The 15,792-nt window shown below is 51.1% G+C and overlaps 1 protein-coding gene across 1 annotated transcript; it reads right to left on the reverse strand.

Moving 5' to 3' along the window:
* Window positions 1-238: 238 nt before the first annotated feature.
* LOC308228217 (protein-arginine deiminase type-2-like) lies at window positions 239-10,873 on the reverse strand (the record flags this gene model as incomplete). The annotated part of the gene is made up of 16 exons (XM_080631410.1): window positions 239-472; window positions 1,173-1,301; window positions 1,474-1,559; window positions 2,296-2,389; window positions 3,460-3,604; window positions 3,882-4,033; window positions 6,193-6,300; window positions 6,379-6,490; window positions 6,576-6,679; window positions 6,975-7,153; window positions 7,891-8,016; window positions 8,629-8,746; window positions 8,828-8,889; window positions 9,044-9,113; window positions 9,194-9,380; window positions 10,782-10,873. The coding sequence occupies 16 exons, from the start codon at window positions 10,871-10,873 to the stop codon at window positions 239-241; spliced, it is 1,998 nt and encodes a 665-aa protein (XP_080487536.1).
* Window positions 10,874-15,792: the final 4,919 nt, after the last annotated feature.

Consider the following 15,792-nt stretch of genomic DNA (forward strand, 5'->3'; position numbering starts at 1 on the left):
ATCCTCCCACCTACCCCAATGCCATGCAAAGGGCAAAACGGCAGGCGCCAGCGGCCAAAATGGCATCCCCTTGCCTCACAATCCCTGAGGGCTTCCCTCCCTTCCCCTTACAGTTATCCCCCATTATTCTTTAGCTTCCCGCCTCTTTCCTCACAGCAAATTCATTTATTAACTGGATTGCAAGCAACGCACACTGAAGAAGCCATTGGGGTGGAAGAAGGAGGAGGCGGCGGCACGGCTATGGCGTTACGTGCCACCATTTGAAGGCGAAGGGCCGGCGCTGGACGTTGGTGCCGCAGCGCACCTCCCCGAGCCGGCCGTGGTAGGAGGACACGTCCTCGAGGAAGCGGCAGCGCAGCCCCAGCGGCTCCAGGAGGCAGCGGGTTTGTCGCTCCAGGCAGCACTCACCCCCCATTATGGGGCCGAAGGGTTTGGGGATGCCCAGGTCCTTGGCCAGGACGATCATGGTGACCTGTGGGGTGACACGAGAAGGGTCCCAGTGGCGCTGGGGCTGATGGAGCTGAAGGGAAGGTGCTCATCACCCTCCTCCATCAGCCTCACCCCGAAATGGGCCATCAACCATAGAATCATAGAATCATAGTTAGGGTTGGAAAGGACCTTAAGATCATCCAGTTCCAACCCCTGCCATGGGCAGGGATGCCTCACACTAAACCATGGCACCCAAGGCCTCATCCAACCTGTCCTTGAACACTGCCAGGGATGGAGCATTCACAACCTCCCTGGGCAACCCATTCCAGTGCCTCACCACCCTCTCAATAAAGAATTTCTTCCTTAGATCCAATCTAAACTTCCCCTGTTTCAGTTTGAACCCATTACCCCTTGTCCTGTCACTGCAGTCTCTAGAGAAAAGTCCCTCTCCAGCATCCTTGTAGCTGCTCTTTGCAGCCACTTTCCCCCAGGATTCCAAATCCAACCTTCCCCTTTTTATCATTAACCTCACCCCATGCCTTGTGATTTCCCCTCTTTTTGCCCCAGAATGACACAGTTTAACCCCACCACAAGCAGATTTGAACTCATCTGAGCCTGGCTGAGGATATTTTCTCTTTCCAGGCAGGTGTCAAGATTGGGCTTTTCTGGGGACAAATCAGGGATTCATCCTGACTGGAAAGCTGGGTTTTGGAGAGGACCCAAGGAGCAGGGACCCCCCTCACCATGTTGGGGAAGTACGGCACGGCTTTGCCCTGCTTGTCAAGCTTGAAGAGGGCTGGCAGGTCGATGATGTCCTCCTCCATCAACCCCAGCTCCTTCTTGAGGACATCCCTGTTCCAGTCGATGCAGCGCTGAAGGGGATGGAGAGCAGGAGGTTGGAGGGAGGGACACAGGTAGGTATGGTCCCCAAAGCATCTTACACAGGAGGAGAGCCAGAATTCAACACCTCCCTTAAGGGTTTGCATCCTCCTGGGGCAGTTGTTGCAAGAAATAGCAATTCTTACCAGAAATATCAGTTCTTACCTGGACGTACTGGTTCTGCTGCATCAGAATGTTGTTGGAAAGGACCTTGTTAATGGTAACTCGTTTTGTGTCTGTCCCTGAGTACCCTACAAAGGCAAACTCCCTTAAAATGAAGCAGTGGTAGCAGAGCCCTGACTTAAAATGGGGAATAGAGATGGGAAAAGTCCCCAAAATCCCTATTTCCTGAGTTTGGGGTCCCAATTCTTAGTTTATTGGGAAACTGGGTGGGAAGAAAACCTTTACCTGTTGGAAAGTGCATTGGAAAGTTCCTGTCATCCCACAGGAATCATGATCTGCTAAAGTTCTCCATTCAGCTCCATTCGGAGCTGCCACCTCCAGAGAGGTGCTCCTTGTTTGGGGATGGCAGTGACCCAGAGGGACCCATGGAAGTGTGGAGAACTTCTCCCCACACCACTGCAGGTGGATGATGTTCAAAACCACAATTAAAGGGTGCTCAAACTGGTGACCAAAATGTCATTGCTGCAGGGAGGGAAGGACAAGTGACATGGGAGTGCTTGTCCTGCTCCGTGCTGGCATTTACAGATGCTCCATCCCACCAAACAAGCATCCCCTCCATGCAGAGGGCTTTATCCCTCCCATCCCACTCGCTTTCCCAAAATAGGGCTTGAGGAGGCTGGGAATGGTGGGCAGGCATCCTGCTTGCCAGCACTGAAGGACAATGGGGTGGGAAAAGGTCCCCATGTCCCCCAGTACCCGCAGTCTGACAGGCACTGCTGCCCTCAGCCCAGCTGCTCTATGTGGAGGCTCCGGCTGTCTCAGTTGACATCGAAGCTCAGCCAAAGCCACCCGTTGTCCCCTTGCCTTTGAACATGGTGGCTTCACCCTGGCCTTCCTTCTGCTTCTCCCGAAAGAGCTTGTAGCATGCTGCAGGGCTGGCCATCAGCATCCGGAACCACTGGGGTGGAGGATGAGAGGAAGCAGGGAGAGCAGTCACCAAAACTGGCTTCACTCTGGGCACCTCAGGGGTTTATATTTGCAAGGAATCCAAGCTCAAACTCTTAAAATCAGGTGTCTCTGATGTTACTTAGTGTCTTTTTTAATGTATGGTGAGGGGATATATCAGAATGCGGTTCAGTGCTTTATGCTGTTGGCAAATATGGACCAGATCACACCCTGAGGGGTTAAACTGCTGCTGGGGCAGGGAGGAAAACTGCAGCCTGGCTGCAGCTGGGTCCAATCCTGCCCACCTCAAGTGGGGTTTATAAACCCCCTGAGTGAGTTTGATGGAGGTTTGGGTGAGCTGAGATTGAGGGTGAGGAGCACTGCTGCTGTTAAGGGCTTTGTGTCTTGTTTCTGGCATTGCAATTCAAGGGGGGGGATGGAACAAATGACTAATCAGGCTCTGACTTCTCCAGAAGAAGCCAGCAATCGTTATTAAGCTAATCCCATGGGAATTAAGGATTTATAGGGTCTGAGAGCCATGTGTGGCCTGACTTACTTCCTACCGGTGGAAATGGTCTCCTTAGTGGAGCACTAGAAGCTGCTTACTGCAGTCTTGATGGCAACTCTTATGGGGCTTAGTACTGCCCTGGGGAGGGCTAAAAGCTCGCATGGAAGGTTTGGGGTGGGGGTGTGTATAAATACTCCTTTTCTGAACCATTCAGGTCAAGGTGGTTTTTTTCCCCAGGTGGAAAATTCTTGTATCAGAAACACTAAAACCAGTGACAAGGAAAAGAGCTGCTGAGAACACCTGGGAGGTGCTGAGCAGCTGAGAGCCCTGGCCAGCCCACGTGGATCCTGAGCTTTAAACTTCTTGGACTGCCTTCGCAGGTGCCTTTTTCTCCTCTTTGTGCTGATTATTACCTCAGCAAGTCCCTTTTTACATTCAGAACCCTCAGTTTTGGGGATAGGAGTGAACCCCCAAGCAAATGCTAAAGAAATGTGCTTTGGGGTTTTCCTTAGAGGTGTCCAATGGGATTAGTATCTCAGAAGAGAAATCGGAGAGTGGTGCGGGGTTTGGGGTACCTTTTTGTCAGAGGTGGGCACAAAAGTGACGAACTCATCGACGTGGCCCACAGCCAACCAATCTGAGTAGAGCTCCACGGGAGCCTGCACTTGCTGGGCACAGAGGAAATCCCACACTATCCTGGTCATTCTCCTCCCTGCGGAGCTGGGGGGGAAATATCCCCAAGAGAAAGGGATAAGGGGAATAAATATGAATGCATTAATATGTACATACACATTAATCACTGCCAAGGTGGAGAAGAGAAAGGAATGTGCAATATGATGGCAGATATTGAGCACTGGTTGTTGAGTGCCCCCATCCCATAGAGAACCACTTGTGCAGCTCAGCAGGGAATAGCTAATTCAGCCCATTAACATGATTTTGAGGATGTTTAGGGGGTACCTGTGGTTCCTTTGCTCCCAAATGGTTTCCCAGCTCTTACGTGGGGAAGCTGCTGCCAACGAGGACCCTTCCCAGGGGATACTCCTTCCCTGCCACGGTCACGGGTGGGCTGACCTCCAGGTTGCCAAAGGAGTCGAGGCTGGTGATGGCTTCAAAGAGGGGCTCTCTGCTCACGTAGCCAAAGTCAGGGCCCTGCAGGAAGAAAAATCACTGTGAGTTTTGCCCTGGGTCCCCCCGCCTCCATGTCTTTAGATTTTCCTTCCTGCTGGGGTCAGACCTCCTCCAGTTGGCACAAACCATGAAGAGAGAAGCCTGTCCATGGATGGGGAGAGGCAAGAAAAGGTCAGAGACAAGGCAAAGAATAGAGGAAAGGTGAGAGGATAACGGTCTCTGGATTGTCTGGGCTCGGTGATAAGTGGCAAATGCCAGGGGCAGAGCTAGGACAGGTCCCTGCTGTCCCAAAGCCAATGTTTTAAGTGTCTGCATTAAGCTAATTAGGTGCTGGGGTAGCCCTGAAGCTGAGTTTCTGGGTGGCTCTTATTGAGATAGAGGAACTTAGGCCCCCGTAGGGGAAATCCACCCCAGGCATCAGGGCTGCACTTCACTTAAATCCTACTTAAGCCCTGATTTTCAAGACTTAATGTATCTGGGGTTTAAGGCACTGTGCATGCAGGGGTAATGAACCCTTGTGGTGATGTGGCTGGAATGCCCAAGGGGCAGATTGCAATGCTAAAAACAGGGTGAAAATGACAGAGGTGGGACAAAAATCCTGCCTTGAACCTGTCCTTGATCTCTGGATCCAGTCATTATGGGCTTGGAGCTCATGGCAGCCTTGGGATAAGATCAGGTGTCTGCTGGGTTTGCATTAAGTCCCAATCGCTTGCCAGTGTTGGGTTTCTGTGGGGTAAAACAGATATGCAGGTCCTTAAAAATGAGCAGAGAGCTGAAAGTGATCTAGATGTTGCTTTTTGTTGTTCAAATGTGTTTGAGAAGCTGGGATTGGGAAAGTGCACCAGGATTGCCTTTCCCCAAGACCTCCTGTGCATTTTTGGGGTGCATGGCTGAGGATTAAATAATTTCCCTGGGTGCTGTGGGGAGGACAGCATGAAACACAAGCTCTGAGCTTATATCAGTGTATTAAACAACAGAGCTGGTATGGTTTCAACTGTCAGGGTCCTGGTTCATCCCAGGTTTGTGGGTCACATCCAAGACCTATCAGTTCCAGACTGATTTTGAGGGACTAATTCCCTCTCGTCTCCTTTTCCCTGGCACAGGGTCCCATAGGCTTTGGGCTTGGCTGCGATGAGGACAGGACCAGTATGTGTCATGTTCGGCTAAATATTCCTAACTGGAAAATGAGATGGGAAAGAGTAGAGTGGGGATTAGAGAAACCTTCAGAGCAGCAATTAGAATATAAAGTGTTAGCAGCTCCAGAGGCTGAAATTACTTCCTAAATATGAAGCAAAGCAATTCCTAATGAGGATGGATAGGAGTAGATCAGTGTGTTATTCCCATCCTGCCTGATGGATCTGGGACTGGGTGTACTCATTTCAGGGATGAGAAATGATGTACTTCAATGCTTTGGAAAGCTCTTCACCTTCCTCAACGTGGTGTGCAGCGCAAAGTGAGCTGCCCTCTTCTCCCCTTACTGCTGGGGCCTGGCTGGGTCTATGTGGCAGCAATCTGGGGATGCCCTGCCCTTCCTGCATGGTGGTATCCCAAAGGGATCATTCAATCCATCTTTTTTCCCTGCTTGTCTTTCCTGGGCTCTCTCCGAATGCTCACTGCCTTCCCAGACAGCTTGCTTTGCACGCTCTACCCATGGCTGGCCCTTTGCCTTGGCAAAGCAGCCCCACAGGGATGTTTTTGGCAGCTGCCTGCATCTTGTTCTCTTTCAAGGAAGTAAATTGACCCCTCTCATGTTTTCCTTTCCTCTCCTGCTTAGGAGCTGCTGCATATTCACAGGCATAGAGGAGGAAAGGAAAAACCAGCCCATTGCTGGGATACTTAGGGTGAAGAAATCCACTCTTCTCCTGGAGCTTGGCAGGAATCTTTCATTCCCAGAGGCATGAGATCCTCCTTTTCCCTCTCATCCAGCACCTTCTGGATAAAAGGCTTTCCAGATGGGCTGTGGATTAGGCTCTGATCTTGGTTTGAGGGGGTTGAGGCTGTGGGCATCCTCCCAGCTGGAAGTGGATGGGGTGGTATCTCCATGCCGAGGTGTTAAACTCTCATGTTTCAAACACATTCATTGTAGGCCCTCCAAGGAGCCAAGTTCAAGTAGGGTTTTAGGAGTGGTGGAATAGGCTCAGCTGCTCCTCTGGGAATACATGCAACTGTCCTGCTCTTACCAGTAGATCCTTGATGGGGAATCGCTCCAGCCCTCCATCTTGAGGGGAGTCCAGCACCACTGGGAAGCTTTTGTGGGGAGCATGGGTGTAGCCAAACTCAATCTCATCCTAAAAAAGGGAAGAAAACCTGCGTGGGGCACATCAGCAGGGTGGGAATGCTTTGTCCCCACTCTGGTGCCCACCTACCTGCATCCAGCGGTCCCCACGGTTGATGTAGCCAAAGCAAACCTTCAGCTCGCAGCCAGCCTTGTTCACGAGGTTTTTTATCTCCTTGATGAAGAGGTAGTTGTCCTTCATGCTGGGAAAGTGGATGGCAGGAAGGATGGGGATGAAGCTGCGTTTTCCCCTGCCCATCTCCTCCCCACTTTTCCTTTGGCCTTTACCTGCAGACAAAGACGTTCACCGGTGCCAAAGTGTTGGGGGTCATGATCCACGGTGCTACCCTGAACACGACTGTGTCAGTGAAGATTGGTGCATGAGGGATACCCTGGGGGAGGCAAGCAGAAGTAGGGGAGCTTTCTTACCCTGTTTACCACTATTCCCTCTAAATAGAATCATAGAATCATTGAATAGAATCATAGAATAGTTAGGGTTGGAAAGGACCTTAAGATCATCTAGTTCCAACCCCCCTGCCATGGGCAGGAACACCTCATACTAATACCCAATCCCTGAGGTCATTTTTGGGGTAAATTATGGGGACCATTCTCCATTCGATCCCCATCCCCTTCTCGATGCCCCTGTTGGAGCCTCCCACCTTCGCCCCTTCCCTGGAGCCCCCAGACCTCAGCCAGCGTCTCCAGGAGGCTGACATGGATGGAGACCAGCCCAGGAAAGGTGTCATCAGGAAAGCGGAGCCCCTCAACAAAGAAGTCGAGCTCAGCAGCCCCACCAGTGTACTGCACCGTGTGGTAGAGCTTCCTGCGGCCCAGCACCTGCACGTACCGCTGCCCGAAGAAGGGGTCTGCAAGAGGAGAAAGGGGATGGTGGCAACCTCCAATGTTTCTGTGGTGGTTTCAAGTGTGTGCAAGGAGGTACCACGATCCCTCTGTGCTGGAGCTTCTCTGCCTCTATGGGCAGATACAACTTCACCTGGAAAAAGCACCTTAAAACCTTAAGGGGCTTTCAATCTGGCAGTCATGCACCAGAAGGGGGAGGAAGAAGTGTCTCAGCCTTTCCTTGGATCGAGCAGTCACTGGGAAGGTATTTTCATGGGGTTTCTGCTGTTTCAGCCCCCACTGACAATGCTACCACCCCTCCTGCTGAAGGACTACCTCTGCATGGAGGGAGAAGACCCATGTTTCTGGGCTGGATGAGGGCTTTTGGTCACAGGAAATAAATCACTGTGCCCACAACAAGAAACAAGGAGAGGAAATGTGTTGTAGAGTGTGTTGTGATCGTAATAAAACATCTGGGTGTCAGGACACACGGCTTTTTCTGCTACTCCTGTGCTGGATGAGCTTGGTAAATGGCTTTATGGCTCTGGGCCTCTGCTTGTTCATCTCCAGTTTTCCATTTGGTAGAGAAGAGAATATTCAGTGCTGGAAAAAACTGGAAAAGGGATGCAGAGGCCTTCAGAAGTGCCATTTGAAGAGCACGGAGAGGACAAGGGCAGAGATGGAAAGCAAAGAGCTTGCAGGAATCTCAAAAGCACCACAAGCAAGGAGGAAGGGACAGAGGAGGAGGTGAGGAAGGACTTACTCTGCACATAAAAGACCCCAACTTTATCAGCTTCGGAGACAGGAATATAGAGAATGATTTCATACCCCCGGGGCAGGCGCTGGGGCCCTTCAGTCCTCAACACCATCCGAGACATGTCCAGCAAATCTGGGTGCAAAGAAGAGGAACCTGGGTGATGGGTGGTTGCACCATGAAGCTCTGGCTGGTCTGCACCCTCCCTCTTGGGGTTTCATCTCCTCTACCAAGCTCTTCCCTTGCTACCAGCCTTTGCAAGCTGGAAAAACAAGATGCTAACAAAGCCTGGGGCTTGAGCTTTGAAACAAATGCCCCTTTCCCTCCCCTCGCAGCGCTGGCACAGCCAGTCCTTGGCCTCAAAAAGGTGATGGGCACTGGTTCCCTGTGGTTGGAGTTTTCCAGGAACCTGGGTGTGTTCCTGCCTCATGCCTTGCCCCGAGCTCCTTTCACCCATGTGAAGCATCCCTGGGCCAAGCTCTGCTGTCAGTGGCACCTCTGCTGTGCTTCTGGCTGGGTTTCGTGCCCTGCTTGACTGCAATTAGTTTGGATGGCATTAAACAAGGAGAATTCCCATGAAGGAAGCTTACTCAGCAGCTTGGTAAAGAGCAGCTCATGGACAGCTGGTTCCCAAGCAAGATTTCACCTCCAAAAGGGTTCAAGAGGGGGAATAACATAGCATTTTTTGTTTTCTATGATACCTTCTTTATATATATATATATATGTATATACAATGTTTATATTTACCTTCTCTGCTGAACACCCTTTCATCATCGCAGTCTGATGCCACAGTGAAGGGGTTGTCCTTGTCACAGCTGACGAGTAGGATGGCCCCGTGGCCCTCAGGACCCCAGGTCCAGCTTGCCTGAAACACCCCACTGGGCCTTAGTGAGCTCAGGCTCTGCAAGCCCATGGACTTCCCATGCAGTGCAAGAGGCTGAGTTACCTTGTTGGGGCTGTTCTTCTCCACCACGCCATCCCGATCTGCGTCGACGTCCAGAGAGATCCCTGGATGGAGAGAACTCACCCTCATCCCAGGGTACAGCAAGAGCTCCCCACATCCAGTAAACTTAGGTCCATCTCTGCCCCCACATCACAGCACCTTCCTCCAGCGGATCAAGGGGGTGAAGATGGATTGCTCCACAGAAGCCTTCGTACTCACCAATGCCAGTGAGGAAGACCCCAGCTTGGTTGATGGGCTGCCCTCCCTCTGCGTAAAAGCTGACAGTTACCTGCAAACCCCCAAATCCCTGGTTGGAGAAGGAAGTTCTCCCTCTGTGGAGATCCCACATCCCAACACCCCACTTCTCACCTTGTTATCATTGACCTCAGTGCTGGCCCGGCTCATGCTGAACCTCAGCACTGTCCCCTTGTCCAGCGGCCACCGCGTCCCACTGCCAGGGGCTGACCCGACCTCCACTGGGCTCTGGCATCTCACCTCCACGCTCACCCCCTCCGTGTGCTTCACGCTGAAGGAGACTGCCCCGGCTGGGGCCGCCCTGCAGAAATCACTCTGGTTTTAGTGCTTTGCACTAAAATCACCCGGTTCTCACTGCAATTAATTCCACTGTCCAGAACACAGCCAAGACCGGGCACGCTGGCGTCGCCACGCTCCCCGCCGGCACCTTCCTGCCCCTTCTCCCTACCTGGGAATGCTTGAAGTGTCTTTATTCTTTTGCTTTTTAGGACAGAACATGCTATTTTAATGAAATGAGGCTATTTTGTAGCCATGGGTGCAGATTACAATCTATAATAACCCCAGCCCAAAGCACTCAGAGCTGCTGGAACTGACCTTGGGTTTGTACTTCAGTGGAGAAATCCATGTTTATTTTCCAGCTGGGGCAAACCCAGGATTTAACAGCTCATCCTAACAGTGGGACAACCCAGCTAGGACTTCACCATGGGAAACTCTAATTGTGGGGGTGATTTTGGTCAACCCTGAAGCAGCAGTTGCACCACTCCCAGTCCAATGTGCCCTTGGTCTGTGCATCCCTTTCCCCTCTCCCGGCTCATTTTCCCTAATGTCCCCATCTTTCCAGGGTTGTTGTTTGCAGCTCATGAGGTGCAGGCTCCCTTTGATCCCAACAGCCAAGGGCTAACACTGTATCACTGTTACAGCATCATTTATTGGGTTTCTGGATGCCAACAACCCCCCCCCAAACCTGCACTGGGAGTGGGGAGAGGAAATCTGAGTGCTCCTTTGCTGCTGCCTGGGTGTTTCTGAAGTTGTTAAATTATATTTAATTATGCATGGAAAAACTGGTTTGGTTTCCTTGTTTCTGGGTTTTGGGAATCCCACTGGGAGGAGATTTCACCTGGAGAGGTGCCAGATGAGTTGTAACTGTGCTGCTTGGCTTGAATATTGAGGGTAAGCTTTGCAAAAGCAGCAAAGACCAGAATCAACCATGAAATGAGCTTTTAAACTGTTTCCTTTGGAGACGGGGAAATATATCGAGAGGTAGAGGGTTTGGTTTGGCTTAGGGGAGTAGGGTTGATGGTGTGGGGGTGCTGCTTGGTCACTAACTACGTCTTGTTTCCTTCCCTTCTCCCAGCTGCATCTCCTCCTCTGCAGCCCATCCCCGTGGCTCCTGCTCCAGCAGCTTTCCAAGATGACACCGGATCAGTTGACCACAAATGACTCAAACCCATCACCATCAGGTAAGTACTACATCATGCAAACACTGATGCTTGAAGCTTTCCTGGACCTTGTCCAGCTTTGCAAAGCCCAGGGAGGATTTTGCCCACAAAATGCATTAAATCAGTGTTGGGGCTGTGGAGTTTGGGGAAGCAGAAGGAAAAATGAGGAGGTGGGATTTGCAGAGGGATAAATGGAGGGTGAAGGCAGGCAGGTGGGGTGCAGAGATGGAGGAGCACAGAGGGTGTTGGGGTGTGCCACTCACCCATAGACATCAGCTGAGATGCAGGTGCCCAGCACACACAGGGCCTCGATGCGGTTCCCGTGCTGCAGCCGGAGCGTGCGGTCCCCCGGCATCTCCCCGTGCAGCCGCCCAGACACCCCGGCGATGGGCACACGCACTCTTCCCCACCCGCTCTGCGTGGCACTGAGCGCCCCCCAGCAGCACCCAGCTGCTTCTCCTTCCCCCCTGGCAACGCCTCCCTCCTCCTCCTCAAGTGACCCTGGAGCAAATCAAGCTAGTTTGGGAGCCTGCAGAGTTTGGAATGACAACTCTGCAGCCCCCATCATGCTTCGAAGGAAGGAAGCAGTTGGATTGGACCCTCTAAAGCCCCATGAAAATGATCTCCAAGGGGAGGGAAGGGATGGAGGTGGAGGGCAGCCAAGCCCAACCAGCTCCCAGCTCTATGCAAGGAGCTCCCCCAGCTGTCCCCAGCTCCCCTCTAGCATCTCCCTGACCCCAAACAGGGATGATCAGCCCAATACGGAGGCGATTTTGCCATGCTTTGGCTGGTGTTTGCTCCTGTGGGTTATCCATTCTTTGTATACACTTCAGGGAAAAGCTCTGGCTGCTCTTGGGAAGAAAGAAACACAATTTTCCAGCCCTTAGGCTAGAGCAGGACTCTCCTTTTGATTTTTTCCCTGCTTATTTGCAAAGGGAAGCTGGGAAGCACTTGCTGAGGACGGGAAATCAGAGGTGGTTTTCCACACGTCAGGAGCAATTGCTGCCCACGCAGGCCTTTGCATTATATATTAACGTCAAGCTAAATATTCATTTTAAACCCCAAACTTCTGCCTCAGATTTGGAAAGCCACAAGCAATTAGTGAGGAGCAGAAATGTTCAGGTTGATGTTCCCTATTTATATCCCTTTTGGGCTTCTCTTCCCTCTTCCTTTTAGTGCTCTCTTCTCTCCGTGGCTGGGGTGTAGGAAAGAAACTCAAACCCCGTTTCCCATCTGAAGCAGATCCTATTTTGTTGGGTTTGATTGGTTTTTGAAGGTGTTTGCCATGACCTGAGCAAATGTGAATGAGGGCTTTGTGTTGCTGAGCACAAAAAGAGGCAGTTTTGCTGGGTTTCTGCACATGAAAATGGGGTTTTGGGCAATGGGGGGGGGTTTATTCAAGGCCATCCTGTTCTCCCTGGGGAATAGAAGGAGATAGAAACCTTCTATTAACCTTTTCTTCTATAGAAGAAGATAGAAACCTCTGTGCCTTTCATGGAATATCATGGTCAGGGCAGCACCACTGCTGTGTACCTGGTTTAGACACCATAATCCAGCTGGAAAATATTCCTTCTTTTGAGAAGCATCATGATTTATCTATTTACCGCCTATTTAAACCACCAGTAGTAAAACACACTGGTGAAAGAGGAACCAGGAAGACAAATCATTGAAACAGAGAAAGAACCAAATGAAACCAAACCCACATCATGTTTGCACAAGCAGGCTCTGTTTCCAGCACTCTCTGAGCCTTATTTTCCCTCTTTTCACCCCAAAGCAGAGATAGCAGCTGGCATTGCATGAGTTGGGGTGGCCTCACCTCCCTGTGCTCTCTGGGGACCTGTGGGCTGGGAAATCAAGGTGTAAACCCATCAGTTGGGAAGAAAATGCACAAAAAGCAGCTTCTTTTTTGACCATTTTCACTTCCTGATTCCTCTGGTTTAGTCTTTCAGTTGTCAGTGAGGAAAACACACGGTATTGAAATCCTCCTTTCCTTCAAAAACAACCCCAAATCTCTCCTATCTTACAGACAGACCCCAAGGTTACTGTGACTTCTAAACCACCATGACTGGGGGGCTGTTTTATGCATCCTTATATAAGTGTATTTATATCCCCATGGTCTGGCTGGTGTGATGGTGCTGGCATGGGTAAAAACCCTTGGAACTTGCCAGGTAGAAGGAAACCTGTGGAGCAGGTGTTGTCCGCTGGCAAAATGGGATTGAAAGCATGGAGGCTCTGGGGATTTTTGGGTGGCCCTGACTTCCCAAAGGGAGCAGCCAGGCTTGAGCTCACCTGCACCTCCTTGGGAGCACACAATGAAACAAAGAAGAGGGGAATGCCCTGTTTTGGGGCAAAACTGGAGGAGAGCTGCTGGACTGTGTGGGGAAGGGGCTGCCAGAGCCATTTCCCCTCTACTGCACCAGTCCCTGTGTTTGAGGCATTAGTGCGGAAGGATGATGAGGTCTTTGCCAGCTTCCTGGGGTTTTTGGAAACCAGGTTTGCTCTTTGCAAGCCATGTGGGGTCTTTCAAAGCTTCTTGGGGTCTTTGCAAGCTTCTGGAGGTCTCTATGGAGCTGCTGCAGCTGTGCCAGCAGTGGGGAAGATACTTGCAGAGGCTTTGGCAAAGCACCCACCCATTGTAATGTCTTTTGTGGCGAGGAAGGAGAGAGGTAGCTGAGGTATCCTCTCCATCTGGTGTTGGGAACAAGTGCAAGGACCTGCCTGTCCCCATTGCAATGACAGCCTGGGTGACTCCCCTGTGTGTTGCTAAATAAACCTTGGTTTATGCTGCAAGAATGGGATTTTTCAGGAGGCAGAAGTGCCTCATAGCAATGCAGGTTCTGCCCCATGCTATCAGGTAGGAGATCAGCCATGGCAAACCATCACAGGCCGTGTACAGAGAGAGCTATATTTATACACACACACGTAGATGTCTGGAGGCTCGTGGTTTCATGGCTGGAGTCAATCTGGTCAGGGGAGTTCTCCCTTTTCTTTTTAAACATCAGATTTGGCAGCTGAGGAGCTGTTCTGCAGAAACTGCCCTGTGCTCATGGATCCCTGCCTGCCCTCGTTTCATCCCAGCTCTGGAGCTTGCAAACAACCCCAGTGAGCTGCTTCCTGAGGTTTTTCACATGCGCATCACCCAACATCTCCTCCCCAAGCAGGACCAAGCTGCTGGCTTCATGGAGGTTTGAAGCTCCGTGGGTGCTTGCTGAGAGTTTTTGGGGTCGTTTTGTGACTCCCTTCTTGCAGGCACGTGCCTTATTGCAAAGAGTGGGAGGGAAATGTTCCCCCTATGGAGTCCTTTCAAGCTGACCTTTCATATTTAGGAGGTGCAAACAGGTGTCTGGCCCCATTGAGCCATGAAGCACTGCCTGTTCCTGCCCATTCCTGCCTGTGTTGGCTTTGTTTTGGAGGTGAAATCAACCCACTGGTGAGGATGAAGGAGCTTGGGTGAAGCTGAGCCCATCCATGGCTTTATTGCTCTCTATGGAGGAGGCATCCAGCACGCCCCAGCGAGGCAGATATTTTTAGGGCAGCACATTTAATGCAAAGCTGGAGGGAACGTGGGCAGGAGGAGCACAGGTGAAAGAGCAGTTTTATGGGATGCTTTGCTCTTGCATTGCTAGCTATGAAGTCTCCCAGCAAGCTAACACCTTTATTTTGGGAAGAAGATAGGATAAAGGGGGATTTTTGTTGCATTTAGCAGCTTTAAAAGCATTTTTTTGTTGGTCCAAACTAATCTCCTGCCCTTCGTCCAAGTGGGATGGGGAATGCAGGTCCTCAGGAGGGAACTGCATTGGATGCTCCTGCTCTGCTGTTACAGCTACATGCCTAAAGCAAATAAACCCTCATGCAAACCCAAGCGGGACTTGATAACTGGTTTGATGCCTTGTCCTATTGCAAGTAATTAGGCTGACATGGCTCTTAAAAGTTCCTGCCTGCAATTACACATGCAGGGTAATAAATAAGGTGTAATTATCAGCTTAAGGAGACTATCAAACTTTCCTTGACAGAGTGGTGGTACAGGACGGGTGAGGAAGAAACAACCCAAATGGGGTCTGGCCTATTAATGGGGCTCCTGGGGAGCACTGGGGCATCAAGTCTTGCTCCATTATGGTTAGAAACAGGCTGGAATTGGGGACAAAAAGCTGAAATGAGCTCCCAAACTCAAGGCTGACCAAGCTCACTCAATCTGATGGAGAGGCAGGATCCCATCTGTCATGTACCAGGGATCTTAATAGCAACTTTCTCAGGACAAGGTGTTATTAGGAAGAAACACTCAGCTCTGAATGGGCCAGATGACTTAAAATCATTATTCTGCCTGTGCATGGGCATGTCAGTGCTAATAGCAGGTGGAGGAGGAAGAAGAGGTGAGTGTAGGTACCACCCAACAAAGATGAGGTGCTTTGGGCTGGAGCGAGCATCCACAGTGACCGTGGTGGCTCCAAATGTGCCGTGACTAAACTTGCCGAAATAAAACCCCAAGCCTAAAATGAAGATGAGGTTTCAGCACTGTGTCTCCATCCATTCTGGATGGGTGTGATCCTGTCTGGGTTTGGAGAAGCACATGCTCCCAAACCCTCTGCTGAAGCCCTCATGCTCGCTGAGAGCCCGAAACCACCATCCTCCACCTCCCTCCAGATTACAGACCATACCAGCCTGACCCCGTGAGGATTAAGGTGTGTTCCCTGTCCAGCACAGGGCTCAAACCAGCCAAGCAGGATACGATGCTCAAATCACAGCAGGCAGCAAGCTCAGCACCATGCCCAGTCCAAACCAGTGTGACCAGCAGTCACGAGTGGGAAATCCGACTTGCAGCTCTCTTTGGTAGAGATGCTGCCATGGCTGGACTCTTCCTCAGGGGATGCAGGTAGCTCCTCACACACCGTGCTTGGCTCTGCCTCACCCCTGAAAGGTCTTAGGGATAAAGCAGAGGCATGTGTGAAGGCTCATGCACCCCTAATAGGGCTTGCGAACCAACAGAATTCCCAACTCTAGGAACATCAGCGGTTTGGCTTGTGCTGGGTTTCAGGAAACGGGTTTTTATCTTAATCTCAAGCAAGGAGAGGTTCTGGAGGGCCTGGAAATGCCACTCTTGTTCCCCACTGGAACATCCTGGCAGGCTCCCAGTGTTATTAAAGCTGTTCTCGTGTTTGAGACACGGTGCTGAGTTTGTTTTCTTGCTGCAATTAAAGGTGGAAGGAGCCCTTTAATGTAGACAGGAGATGTTTAAAGCAGGTGGTTTGATCTCACAGGGGGTGGCTGCTCCTCTGG

The sequence above is a fragment of the Psittacula echo genome (genome assembly GCF_963264785.1).
Source record: "Psittacula echo genome assembly, chromosome: 17".
NCBI lineage: Eukaryota > Metazoa > Chordata > Aves > Psittaciformes > Psittacidae > Psittacula > Psittacula echo.